Source organism: Mesocricetus auratus, unplaced genomic scaffold (assembly GCF_017639785.1).
Source record: "Mesocricetus auratus isolate SY011 unplaced genomic scaffold, BCM_Maur_2.0 Super-Scaffold_2245, whole genome shotgun sequence".
NCBI classification, from domain to species: Eukaryota; Metazoa; Chordata; class Mammalia; order Rodentia; family Cricetidae; genus Mesocricetus; species Mesocricetus auratus.
This window is the reverse complement of record NW_024429180.1, coordinates 42097638-42110899: the sequence shown is the minus strand read 5'-3', so window position 1 is coordinate 42110899 and position 13262 is coordinate 42097638. Positions and strand designations below refer to the sequence as shown.

General features: G+C 42.2%; 1 protein-coding gene and 1 pseudogene across 1 annotated transcript in view; one reads left to right on the top strand and one right to left on the bottom strand.

The window, feature by feature from the left end:
- Positions 1-13015, bottom strand: part of Naa16 (N-alpha-acetyltransferase 16, NatA auxiliary subunit) — a 50979-nt gene extending 37964 nt beyond the window's left edge. The window contains 4 exon segments of the mRNA XM_021227665.2: positions 3414-3571; positions 5055-5159; positions 8061-8145; positions 12819-13015. Coding sequence (XP_021083324.1) covers positions 3414-3571; positions 5055-5159; positions 8061-8145; positions 12819-12872 — 402 coding nt within the window. The 5' untranslated portion in view covers positions 12873-13015.
- Positions 2418-2517, top strand: LOC121138792 (annotated as a pseudogene).
- Positions 13016-13262: the final 247 nt, after the last annotated feature.

The following is a 13262-nucleotide window of genomic DNA, read 5'->3' as shown; positions in this document are numbered from 1 at the left end:
ATGATTTCTACCCATTTCAGGGACCCACGTGGACATCCACACCCCACTAAACCTTTATCCAACCCAGAAATCAAATTCAGGTATCTCATCCTCTGGCCACTGCTTCTTGGCCTCCAACATTTCAGCCTGGTCACACCTCACCTCTACTTTTGCTCTTTGACATCATCAGTGGGATGGACAGCTTTATGTCAACTTGACACAAGCTAAAGTCATCCGAAAGAAGGAAACCACAATTAAGAAAACGGCTCCATAAAATTGGGCTGTAGCCTACAATCCCACTGCCAGAGAGTCTGGGAAACAGGGAGGACCCTAGGAGAGATATGTATGGTACCCCACAGAAGGGGAATGGGGCAAGATCTCCTGAGCGGATTAGGAGCATGGGGAGAGGGGAGAGGGAGTCAGGAAAAAGAGAGGGGGAGAAGAGGAGGGGAGAGGAAGACATGGGGGAGCAGGAAGGTTCAGTCAGGAGAAGAATAGAGGAGAGCAGGATGAGAGATACCATAATAGAGGGAGTCATTATAGGTTTGAGGAGAGATCTGGCACTAGTGAGATGTCCAGAGATCTACAAAGATGACACAAAGCCGGGCGGTGGTGGCGCTCGCCTTTAATCCCAGCACTCAGGAGGCAGAGGCAGGTGAATCTCTTGTGAGTTCGAGACCAGCCTGGTCTACAAGAGCTAGTTCCAGGACAGCCTCCAAAACCACAGCATCAGAGAAACTCCGCCTCAACCAAAAAGGATGACACCAACTGGCAAACTAAGCAATAGTGGAGAGACTACCTTAAATGCCCCTCCCTGATTATGAGTTTGAAGACTACATTATATGCCATCCTAGAACCTTCATCCAGTGGCTGAAGGAAGCAGACACCCACAGGTAAACACTGAATTGAACTCCTGGAACCCAGTGGCAGAGAGGGAGGAGAGATGAGCAAAGGGATCAAGACCAGGCTGGTGAAATGCACAGAGAACGCTGACCTGAACAAGGGGGGGAGATCTTGGACCCCAGAGTGATGGCTGAGAGGCCAGCATAGGACTGATCCAGACCCCCTGAATGTGGGTATCAGTGAGGAGGCCTAGGCAATATATGAGGCCTTGGGTAGTAGTAGATCAGTTATTTATCCCTGGCATACAAATGGACTTTGGGTGCCCATCCCACATTGAGGGACTTTCTCTCAGCCTGGAAACATGGGGGAGGGCCTAGGCCCTGTCCTGGATGAAATGACAGACTCTGGAGATCCCCCATGGAGGGTCTCACCCTCCCTGGGGAGTGGAGTGGGGATTGGGTGAGGGACTGGGGGGGTTGATGGGGAGGCAGGGGAGGAGGGGAGGGAGAGGGAGCTGGGATTGACATGTCAAGCAAGCTTGTTTCTAATTTAAATTAAAAAAAGATTTTAAAAAAAAGACTGGGCTGTAGGCCATTTTCTTAATTAGTAATTAATGGGGTGGGGGCCATCCCATTGTGGATGGTACCATCCTGTGTTCCTAAGAAAGCAGGCTGTGCGAGCCATGAGAGGCAAGCCAGTAAGCAGCACCCTCCATAGCCTTTGTATCTGCTCCTGCTTCCTCTCCTTACTTTTTCAATGATGAACAGTGACGTGGACATGTGAGCCAAAGAAACCCTTTCCATCCCAAGCTGCTTTGGTCACGGTGTTTCATCACAGCAATAGCCACCCTAAGACACCCAATATCTGTAGTTCCACAGCTGCTTTGCTTTCACAATCTGATTTTTTTTTTTTTTTTTTTTTTTGGTTTTTGGTTTTTGGAGACAGGGTTTCTCTGTGGCTTTGGAGGCTGTCCTGGAACGAGATCTTGTAGACCAGGCTTGGTCTCAAACTCACATAGATCCACCTTCCTCTGCCTCCTTAATGCTGGGATTAAAGGTGTGTACCACCACTTACTCTATTTCATAAGTCAGTTCAACAGCCATTGTCTTGCCAATATTCTGAATTCCTATGCCTCATTCTTGAAGATAAATATTTTGGGGGGCTTTAAAATTTTTTATAATATTATAGGTCTTTGCCTGTATGTGTACATACATACTACATATATACCTGCAGAGGCCAGAAGAAGGCACAAGATCCCCTAGATCTGCAGTTTCAGCCAAGTGTGAACCACCATGTGTGTGTGCTGGGAATGGAACCCAAAGATCCTTTGCAGAAACAACAAATGCTCTTAACCACCAAGCCATCTCTCCAGCCCCAAGAAAATTATTCCCATCACACCCAATCACTACTGAAGAAAACAAACACACACTTTGAAAAGTGATGTCATGAAGTCCAGCAAAGCCCCTGAATCTGGTGATATAATAATGGGCTTAGGTGTAAACATGTAAATGGCAGGAAGAGAGCAAAAGAAGTAAAAGATTTATTTAAAAAGAACCGCTCACAGTTCATAGTTCCTTTACATAATAAACTAAGACATGCTTGGCAGCACATATACTAAAACTTAGAATCATACAGAGATTAACATAGTCCCTGTGCAAGGATGACATGCAAATTTGCGAAGCATTCCATAGATAGGAAGGGAGGGAGGGAACTAAGGGAGCCAGACATGATGGTACACCCTCTAAGTCTTTTAAAATCTGAACTGCACAAAGATTTCTTTATTGAGCTGGAACAATAGCTCAGTGGCTAAGGGCACACACTGTTTCTGTAGAAGATCCAAGTTCAATTTCCAGTACCCACATGGGGCAACTCACAACTGCCTGTAACACTAGATCCAGGAAATCCAAGGCCTTCTTCTAGCCTCCACAGGTACCTAAACATACATCTGCCCAAACACACAGACAATGCCACATAACTAAAAAGGAAAATGCATCTAAAAAAACCTGTGCACGGCAATCTTTTCCACATTACTTTATACTTGCTAACCTTTAAAAAGGGCTAACTAATGTTTAGATTTCAATAAAGCTGAATGTCAAACCTACATTCAGTGTATCAACTTGTTCCAACCAAAAAGATAATAGTATAATACTACACACCAAGATAATCAATTCTTTTAAACTTGTGTGTGTATGAGCAAGTATGCATGTGCCATAGCACACATGGAGGAGTCAGAAGACAACTTACAGAAGTCTGTTCTCTCCTTCCACAGTATAGGTCCCAGGGATGGAACTCAGGTCATCAGGCTTGGCAGCAAGACTCTTTCTCCATTGAGTCACCCCAATTTAGCTTCATTTAATGCTCAAACACGAAATCCTGTAACTTTTACTGTAGGAAGGTCCAAGTGGCTTCCCTCTTCTACTACAGATTCTAACAAATCAAATGTCACCATTTTGCCCTAGGCCTACTTCATTCTGAAGGCACATATTTTTAAAAATTTGATCTTTAAGCCTAGTGTGGTGGCACACACCTTTAATCTTATCACTTAAAAAAATTAACCTTTGTACTAAAAAAGTACATTGAAATCTACTTACTCGATATCCTTCAAGGTCTCTCATCTGAATCTGTAATAGAGAGAGATCCCTCAAGATTTGCAAATTATCTTTATCTAATCTGAGGGCATTTCGGTAACACTTAATAGCTTCATCATACTTCTTATCCGAACACTGCAAGAGGCCGTATACATGCCAACCTATTAAGTTAAGGAAATACAGACATTCACAGACACTGTAATATACTATGCAACAACATCAACAGTATTTTATCTGCAATTTGTTTCAAAATGATCTGGAGACAAGAGGAAAAAGTCAGTGAGAAATAGGCAAATATGAAACCAGCCAAGCCTTGACTGTTCAAGCTAGGTGATAAGGACACAGTGGTTCAACACTCAATTTTTTCCATTTTGTAGATGCTTGAAATTTTCCATATTTGTAAATAACTTTTAGAAAATTCCTGGCAATAACTCATAACTTTTTTCTATACTCTATCCCCTTGCTCTTTTAACCAAACGTCTCAAAATTCACTTATATAAAAATTGTGATTTTCTTCTAAAATAAATTTATATTTATCCAATTCTAAGTAATATACCACCATTTAATTCATTAGTGATAGTAAAAAACACAAAATTAAGTTGTATTCCCTTAGTTTATCTTAGGGGGGGAAAATGTCCAAAACTAAAAACTACTATACTTACATAGCCTCTCTCTTCACTTTGGGGTAGGCATTGGGGTAGGAAAATAAGCATGTAGTATTTTGAGAGACTTCTAAGTTAAAATATGTGAAAATAGGAAGTCTATGCATGCTTAAATGAATACTAGCCAGCTGCTAAATGAATTCAATGTCAGATACACAGGACACTAAGGGAAAAAATGAAAAATGTTCAACAATCTTTTAAAAGATTTTTATATTGTTTACACATTGAAATACTATCCAATGAAAAATATAAGTTTAAAGATTCAGTGAAGCAATAGCTAAGTCTCTGTTAACAGAAATCAAAGTAAAGAACCAGTTTTTCCGGACACAAACTAGAACCTGGTTTCCATTTATCAGCTTTCCAGTGCCGGGGCCACACCCAGGGTGTGTTGCACACACTGGGCAGGTGCTCTGCTACTGAGCTCCAGGGCCAGCCAAGCTTCTTTTAAAATAGGTTTCTTTTCAATTTAAAATTTCCTCTAAAACTTTTAAAAGAAAATTAAAGACATGAAAATTATTCAAAACTCACTATTTGAAATGGAGAAGTTATCAGTAAGCTAATGTTTTGGGTTTTTGTTTTTTGTTTTTTGTTTTTGTTTTTGTTTTTTTGGTTTTTAAGAGACAGGGTTTCTCTGTATTGTTTCGGAGGCTATCAGTCCAGCCCTGCCTCGAACTCACAGAGATCCTCCTGCCTCTGCCTCCTGAGTGCTGGGATTAAAGGCGTGCACCACCACCGCTGGGCCATAAGCTAATGTTTAAGGAAAGAACTCCTCTCTATCTCAGTCTCTCCATGAAGATTTTCTTTAAAATATTCAAAAAAGGATTAGGGAACAAAATGTTAATCACAGACGATGAATAATGGGAATAGACCTTCATTAAAACTCCTAAGAATTTTTTTCACAGAACACTTGTAAAATGAGAATGAGAAAAGATAAATAAATGAAAATACAAATGATATTGCAAAAACTAAGGCAAAAGGATACAAACATGACTCCTGACATCACTTCGAAGTCTTTTACGAACAAATTCATTCGCTTCTTCTCTTTTTCCTAAACAGTTTAGTGTTAGTCCTTTCATAGCCAAAGTCTCTGAAAAGTAATTTTAAGCTCGTTTACGATGAGAAATGCGAGTTATTCTCCCAGCACTGTTAGTACTTGAGATCTAAAGCACCATTATTACAATGGTGGTGGACACTTTTAATTCCAGCACGCAGGAAGCAGAGGCAGGCGGATCTCTGAGCTTGAGACCAGTCTGGTCTACAGACAGAGCTAGTTCCTGGACAGCCAGGGTCCCACAGAGAGACTCTGGCTTGGAAAACAACCAAACAAACAAACAAACAAAAACCCAACCAACCAAACAACAAAAACAAAGTAACATTATTGCCCCGGCATTTATCTTCACCACAAAGGAACAAAGTAAAATCACACATGTTTGCTTGAAGCATCTGTCTACCCTACTGAAACCGATTTTAACCTATTACAAGCTAACTTATACCTCACAAAAAGAGTGACTACCTAAATAAAGATATACACTGTAATGATTAGCACCATATTCAGGAACCTAAGTCCATTCTAAAATGCCTTAGACAGAAATAGAGTTGTTAAAATGTTTTCTACCTTTAGAAATCTCTATATAGAGGGATTTGTATTACTCTCATGAAAAAAATTAACAAAGTAGGCATCTGAGTCCTCCTGAATTAAATTTACTACAGTAGTTCCATATTTTCACAAGGCCAAATCATGTTTGCATATGTCGTATGTGTTCATGTGTGAGTGCAGGCTGAGTGTGTATCAGGCATGTGGAGTCAGAGAACAACCTCAGAAGTTGTTCCTCAACGTTCACCTTCTTTAAGGCAAGATCTCTGCTTTTTACTAAACTAGCTGGTCCATGAGCTTCCAGGGTTCTCCCATCTCCACCTCCCATCTTACTGTGGAGGCAAAAGGATTGCAGACCCATTTTCACAGCTGCTTTTACAATGGCTCTGGATGTGTGAATGCAGGTCTTCGAAACCACTCAGCAAGCACCATGCCCACTAAATATTGCTCCATCTCACTGAGACCAATTCTAACCAATCATAATCTAGTTCATACTTCACAAAAAGCATGAGTCTACTTATTAAAAAAAGACGTTATGATCATTATCACCATATTCAATACTGACAGATATTTTTGTCAACAAATTGATTTCAACAATTCTATTTCAGCTAGTAACATTAGTTTGTTTTTGGAGAGCCTAATATGGGACTACAGACAAGCAACCCAAGAAAATGTTAGGAAGTTAATGAAAGATGATTTACAATAAAATATTTCTCTGAAAAATCCACAAAGGAATTAGATAATAACAGCAATTTTCAAAATGATCTCTGTAGATTACACTTTTCACAACACAGTGATCCAACTGCCTACTCTAACTGCCCAACAGCTTTCATTTTCTAAAACTTTGCAAAATGAAAACTTACTTATATTATCAGCCCATTTTCCTATTAAATGATTTTAAAAGTTCTCCAAGTCTAGTGCTCTGAAAGACCTTAATTAGATATGTTATATTATGGATTACATTACGCAAGTCTAACCTGATCTTTCAACAAACAATGCCTACCAGTAAAAAGGATGAAGAAGTAAGTGTAGACTTTATTAGGAACACTGAGCAAAAAAAGTCAACAACATAATGATGGATCAATAGTTACATATTTATATAAAGATGAAGCAATAAACCAGACACTGGTGGTGCACGCCTTTAAACCCAGCACTAGGAGGCAGAGGCAAGCAAATCTCTGTGAGTTCAAGGCCAGCCTGGTCTACAGAGCGAGTTCCAGGACAGGCTCCAAAGGTACAAAGAAAAAAAAGGATGAGGCTGAGGTAATAAGGGCCAGCTACCTGACTTACTGCCACCAAGTGCCACAGGACCCACATGGTAGAAGAGAACCAATTCTCAGAAGTTGTCCTTTCACCCCCATACATGCACTGTGGACTACATGCAACCAGCAAACATGCTCACGTGATAAACAAACATTAAAAATAAGGAAATACATTTAAAAAATGGCACCAAGTAATAAAACGCATGTGACATCTTCACACAATTCTATACTGCAAATAACAACCTAATTTTATTTTATTTTTGTTTCTTTTTATGTAAATTAGAAACAATTTTGTTTTACATGTCAATCCCAGTTCCCTCTCCCCTCCTCCCCTGCCCACCACCAACACCCTATCCTATCCCCTTTCTATTGCACAGGGAGAGTGAGGCCTTCCATGGGAAATCTTCAAAGTCTGTCATATCATTTGGAGCAGGGCCTAGGTCCTCCCCCATGTGTCTAGGCTGAGAGAGCATCCCTCTATGTGGAATGGGCTTCCAAAGCCCATTCATACTAGGAATAAATACTGATCCACTACCAGAGGCCCCATAGATTGCCCAGGCCCTCTAACTGACACCCACGATCAGGGGGTCTGGGTCAGTTCTATGCTGGTTTCCCAGTTATCAGTCTGGGGTCCATGAGCTCCCCAACAGCCTAATTTTATATACAGGTAACTAAAGTAAGAAACTGTAGTCTATCTAGTCAAAGTGATGGACAAATCTATCTATAAAACTGAGCATTCCTAATCCAAAAGTCCCAAATCCTAAATCCTCCAAGATCTGAAACTAAGATTTCAGATTTTTTGAATTGGAATGTTCAACTGCTAATCTAAGCAATTAATCCAAAACCTGAAACCCTCTGATATCTGAAGTACTTCAGGAAAGGATATTAACATGCATATTACCTCATCCAATTGTCCCTTAGTAGGATCAACTTTCTCATCTAAAAGACACTGCATACACTAAACCGTAAAACTAGCTCAGCATAAGAGTCACTTGAAACATAACAAAATGCTGAACATTTATGCTTTAAATAGAGCCACAGCCTTAGAATCTGAGTATTCCTTCACTTTAAGTCCTGCCTGATTTTAGAATTACATTCCCCCAAAGCAGCATTGCAACAGATGAGACAGTACCTCCATGTTCAGCAAATTTCAGGTTCGAAATAATCATCTTGCAAAACTTGAGGCCATTTTTGTATTGCTTCTGCTCATAACATTTCTAAAAAGAATCAGGAGCAAAAGTTATTTTATAGAACGGATAATGAAGCAACTTTCATTGTATCATATAAATTCTAAATTCAAACTCCAAAGTTGAAAATGTGATTAATTTACAGCATTAAGTGCAGTTATACATGCCTTGACAAACAGCATTTCCACTGTTATAGAATATAAAGACATAAATGCATAAATTCAATGAATGCAGAATCATCAAACACACTGACACGGATTTAATGAAGAATTTTAAAGCCACCTAACTATGACTTGGTACCCGCTGATTAACTTTTCCTGATGCCTTCCTCCAATCATTCTCACCCACCTCTGGTAACCTCTGTTGTTATACATGAACCTTCAAGTCCTTGAAGTGTTTATCTTTCTATGCCTGGCTTATTTTACTTAATATCATGTCTAACTACCCATGTTGCTGAAAATGTTGTATTTCCATTCATTTTATGGCTGATTACTATTCTATTGAATGTGTCACACTGTTTTATCCACTTATCAGTTGAAGGACATTTAGATTGATTCCATTTATTGGCTGTCATGAATGGTGCTGAATAGTGCAGTAAACATCCTACAGATGTCCCTTCAACATACTGATTACAATTCCTTTGGATATATACCCTACAGTGGAATAGCAGGATTACAGGGTAGTTCTATGAGTATTTTGATTTTTTCTTAGGAATCTCCATATTGTTTTGGGGGGGTGTGTACCAATCAGAAGACAACTTATGAAGTTGGTTCTCTCCTTCTACCTTTCCATAGGCTGCAGGGATTGAACTCTGGTCCTTGGACTTGTATGGCAAGGGCTTTACCTGCTGAGCCATTTCACTGCCCCACGTACTGTTTTCTGTACCAGCAGTACTACCATTACCAAAAACAATGAGCAAGGATTCCATTCTCTCTACAACCTTCCCAGCGCTTCTCTTTCATCTTTCTAATCTTATTTGGTTCTTGTAAGAATTCCTTTAAAGTAGTGTTACTATCTCACTTTACCAATGTGGAAAAGTAAGCCTCTGAATTCACATACAAATTCACCTTTGCAGAAAACTGTGGTCCAGCTACAAGGACTATCACTCATCTAACACTAACACAAAAAGCATGTATCCCAAATCACACAGGCCAGGCTAAGTGATCATCAGTATTCCCTGAGCTCCCACTGATCAGGAACATATTTTATCTTTCCACTTTCCCATCAATTATACTGTTCAGACTAAGTATCCTATCCCTCGGTATCCAAGCTTTCCCCCACTTCATACTGTGCTCCTTTCAACTAAAATGCTCTTCCTCTGATCTTCCCTTGACCACTTATGATCTAAGTCACACATCACCTACGTGACCATGCTAACTCTACCAGACTCCCACCCTCTGCCTCCCCGTACTATGCGTTACTGTTTCATCTGCTACACAGTGCTGTGATTTGCTGTCTCTGGCATTCTTATTTATTCATCTACTTATTTACTACCTGTCTTAGTTATCATCTGTGAGCTCTAGGAGAATGAAAATCTTGTCTAGGTTTCCTTAGCTACACAAATAAGAGCAGCTCAATAAGACCATCCTCCTAAATTCAAAGCAAAATGGCACCAACGGAGGCGACAATTTAAAGTCCTCATTGAAATATATTTAAAATGAATTTTCCTGACTGGCTCTGGGAAGAGAACTGAATGGTTGGAAGACAAAAGTAACAGAAGAAAATAATTTTGAACCATGTGCATACATTACCTACTCTACAGATACACACACACACACACACACACACACACACAAACACACTTGTGGCCAGGCCTGTGACTCACTCCCTACAATCAATCCCATCCCTTAGGAAGCTGAGACAAAAGGACTGCCATGAGTTCAAGGCTGGCCTACATTATACACAGTGAGCTCCAGTATGGGCTAGAGAGAAACTCTGAAACCTAGTCTCAATAAAATAGGGCCAATGAAATGGCTTAGTGAAGATGCTTGGCGCCAAGACCAACAACCTGACTTTAATCCTGGAAACCTGCAAGTTGTCCTCTGACCTCTGCACAAACACCAAGGCATGCACACAAACATGTTTTTGTAAGGCCCAATTTTGATTGTAGAGGTGCAGTTGACAACTGACAAAGAAAAACAGTGGGAAGGAACTACTGAGGAAGAGTACCAAGTGTTCTTTAAATAATGATTCAGCTACAGTAACAAAAGGAGTGAACATTTTTATTTGTTCTTTATTTACAAAGCATGCTACACTACTAACCTTTAAGATCCATAACAAATTGAGATTTGAAATAGTCATCCCAAGGCTAGATATGGTATCCAAAACTGTAATCCCAGTACTCTCTACAAAAATACAGTAGATGAGTTCAAGATCATCTCTGGCTGGAGTTCAGGGCCAACCAGAGCTATATAAGGCCCTGCCTCACCAGAGAGTCTGGGAAACAGAACCTTCATCCAGCGACTGATGGAAGCAGAGGCAGACACCCACATGTAGAATCTAGGGTCAGAAAGGGAGAACTGATGAGCAAAGGAGTTAAGACTGGGCTGGTTTAACCCACAGAAACAGTTGACCTGAACAAGGAGGAGCTCTTGGACCCGACTGATGGCTGTGTGGAAAGCATGGGACTAACCCAGAACCCCTGAATGTGGGTGTCAGTGAGGAGGCCTAGGTAATCTATGAGGCCTTGGGTAGTATTTATCTCTGGTGTACAAATAGATTTTGAGTGCCCATCCCACAGTGAAGGATGCTCTCTCAGCCTGGAGTCTTGTGGGAGGGCCTAGACCCTGCCCTGGATGAAATGACAGACTCTGGAGATCCACCATAGAGGGCCTCACCCTCCTTGGGGAAATGAGAGGGTATTGGGGGGGGGTTGGTGGGAGTGTGTGGGAGGGGGAAAGGGAGAGGGACCTGGGATTGACATGTGAAGCAACCTTGTTTCTAATTTAAATTTAAAAATTAAAAAAAGAAGAATGCTAAGTAAAGCAAACCTACATGCTTTATCTCCCTAATTCAGAATCAAATCAACTATTATTATTAAGAGCAAAAGCTCAGCAAAAATGACCAACCTAACAGAAAGAGGCATGACTCTGGCATCAGATTTAAAAGGTAACAGTCATGCAGAGAAATAAAATCGTCGTTTAACAGGCTTCTAACCCCAAATACCTCCAAATAAATAGTGCTAGAGAAGAACAATCTATCTAACTCTATGAGTTCTCAAGACAAAAGCAAAATCAGTGAATCAGAAAAATAATCAAAGAAAGTAACTTGGAGATTATTATTGCACGATGTCAGCAGAAGCAAAAACTGCCACATTATGTATTGCCCATATATGCAAAATAGACGCTTCTAGAAAATATGACAACAGAAGCAAAGGAATGAGTTCCAAGTTCACTAGGGTTACCGCATGAGTATGTAACTGTCTCAATTAGCATATTATAAACTTTAACATAGTTAGAGCAGAGTATCATCAAAGTGAAGAAGGATATAATCAAATAATATACCCCAACGAGACAACAATATCCCTGATAAACCACAATCTAAGATTAGGGTACACAGACCAGTCAGGTAACAAAAGCAGCCATATTCTGCTTCCAATCCTATACTAAAGCAGCTATCAAAATGGACTGGACTGCAGAATGGACTGGAGTGGAGGCTGGGTGGAGGACTGGGGGGCCTGGTGGGGAGGGAGGGGGGAGAAGGGGAGGCAGAGGGAGCTGGGATTGACATGTGAAACAAGCTTGTTTCTAACTTAAATTTAAAAAAGGAAAAAAAAAATAAGGCCCTGCCTCAAAATTAATAAACTCCCCAATCTACTGGCTTGAATCAGAACCACTACTGTAAATTTTTGTCAGGTGATGGCAATAAACTACTCTATTAGTGTTTTACTTAAAGCTGACCAACATCTAACTGCTATTCATGTGCTCTCGATTATCTATTTACCCTTCAATCTAAAAGCTTGCTCGGCAAGTACCACGTTTTCAAATCAAAAAGGCCGACTAGAAAAGGCAGCTATTAACTCATATTCGTTTATACGTCTTCGTCCAGGGCACACTGGAAAAGACAAAGGCCTTGTCACATCTCTCCTCCCTGGAAAACGGTGAAGGCGCCAAGGTGGCAGATACTCTGGCACACATCCCGGAGAGAACTTGTCCAGGCAGTGGCAAATATCTTTTAGCCCAGAACTCGGGAGGCAGAAAACAGGCGGAGCTCTCTAAATTCTGGACTAGCTTTGTCCACACAGAGATACAGCCCAGCTAGGGCTACATAGTAAGCCTGTCTCAAGTAAAATGTACAAAATAAAACCGAACCTCTCTTGGTTTGGCATAGGTCTGCCATGACCAAGGCATTATCTGGGCTTGCTTCAAAGCCAAGTAAACCCAAAGAATTTCTCATGTGCAAGGTCAGTAGCCTCGGCAGCTCTCATCATTCGGGCGAGTTAGAATCAAGAGTTCCAGGCAAAGTCGGTTCCCAAACGGGGGCCACCACACTGTCCCGCACAGAGGCACTGGCTCCCAGGACCGCGGGCTCAGTTCCCCGCACCCCCGCACCCGGGGACCCCAGCGCCTCCGCCGGGAAGTTTCCGGAAAGCGCCCGCAGTGGGGCCGGGCCAGCCGGCCCCGGACGCCGGGAGGAGGGCGGGGAGCCGGCTCGGAGGTAAACAAGGCGCGCCGAGGTCGGGTGGCTCGCCGCCCGCCGCTCACCAGCACGCGCTTGAAGAGGGCGCTCTCCTTGGGCGGCAGCTGCACGCTGGGCATCACGGCGGCGGGAGGGGGGGAGCCTGCCGGCTGCTGCAGCCGCTACCCGGACCACGGGTTACCTCACCGGGAGGCCGCGGGAAACGGAGCACAGCGCACCCCAGTGGGCGGCCCGGGAGGGAACCCCGCGCGCGCCAAGAAGGCAGCCAGGGTCCGCCCCCCATCCCCCACCCTCCGCGCGCGCGCTGCGCATGCGCAGGCTCACGGCCGAGGGGCAGACCCGCGTCTACTCCCTGGGGAGCTCGCCTGGTGTGTGGCCAGGCTGTGGCTCCTGTCACCTCCACAGCGCCCAGCCACTCGCGTACCTTCTTCACCTCTGGACGCTGTTCACCGCACGCTTCTGTCCTAGATCGTGTGACTTTTCTCCGAGTTAACTTTTATTCTTTTGTG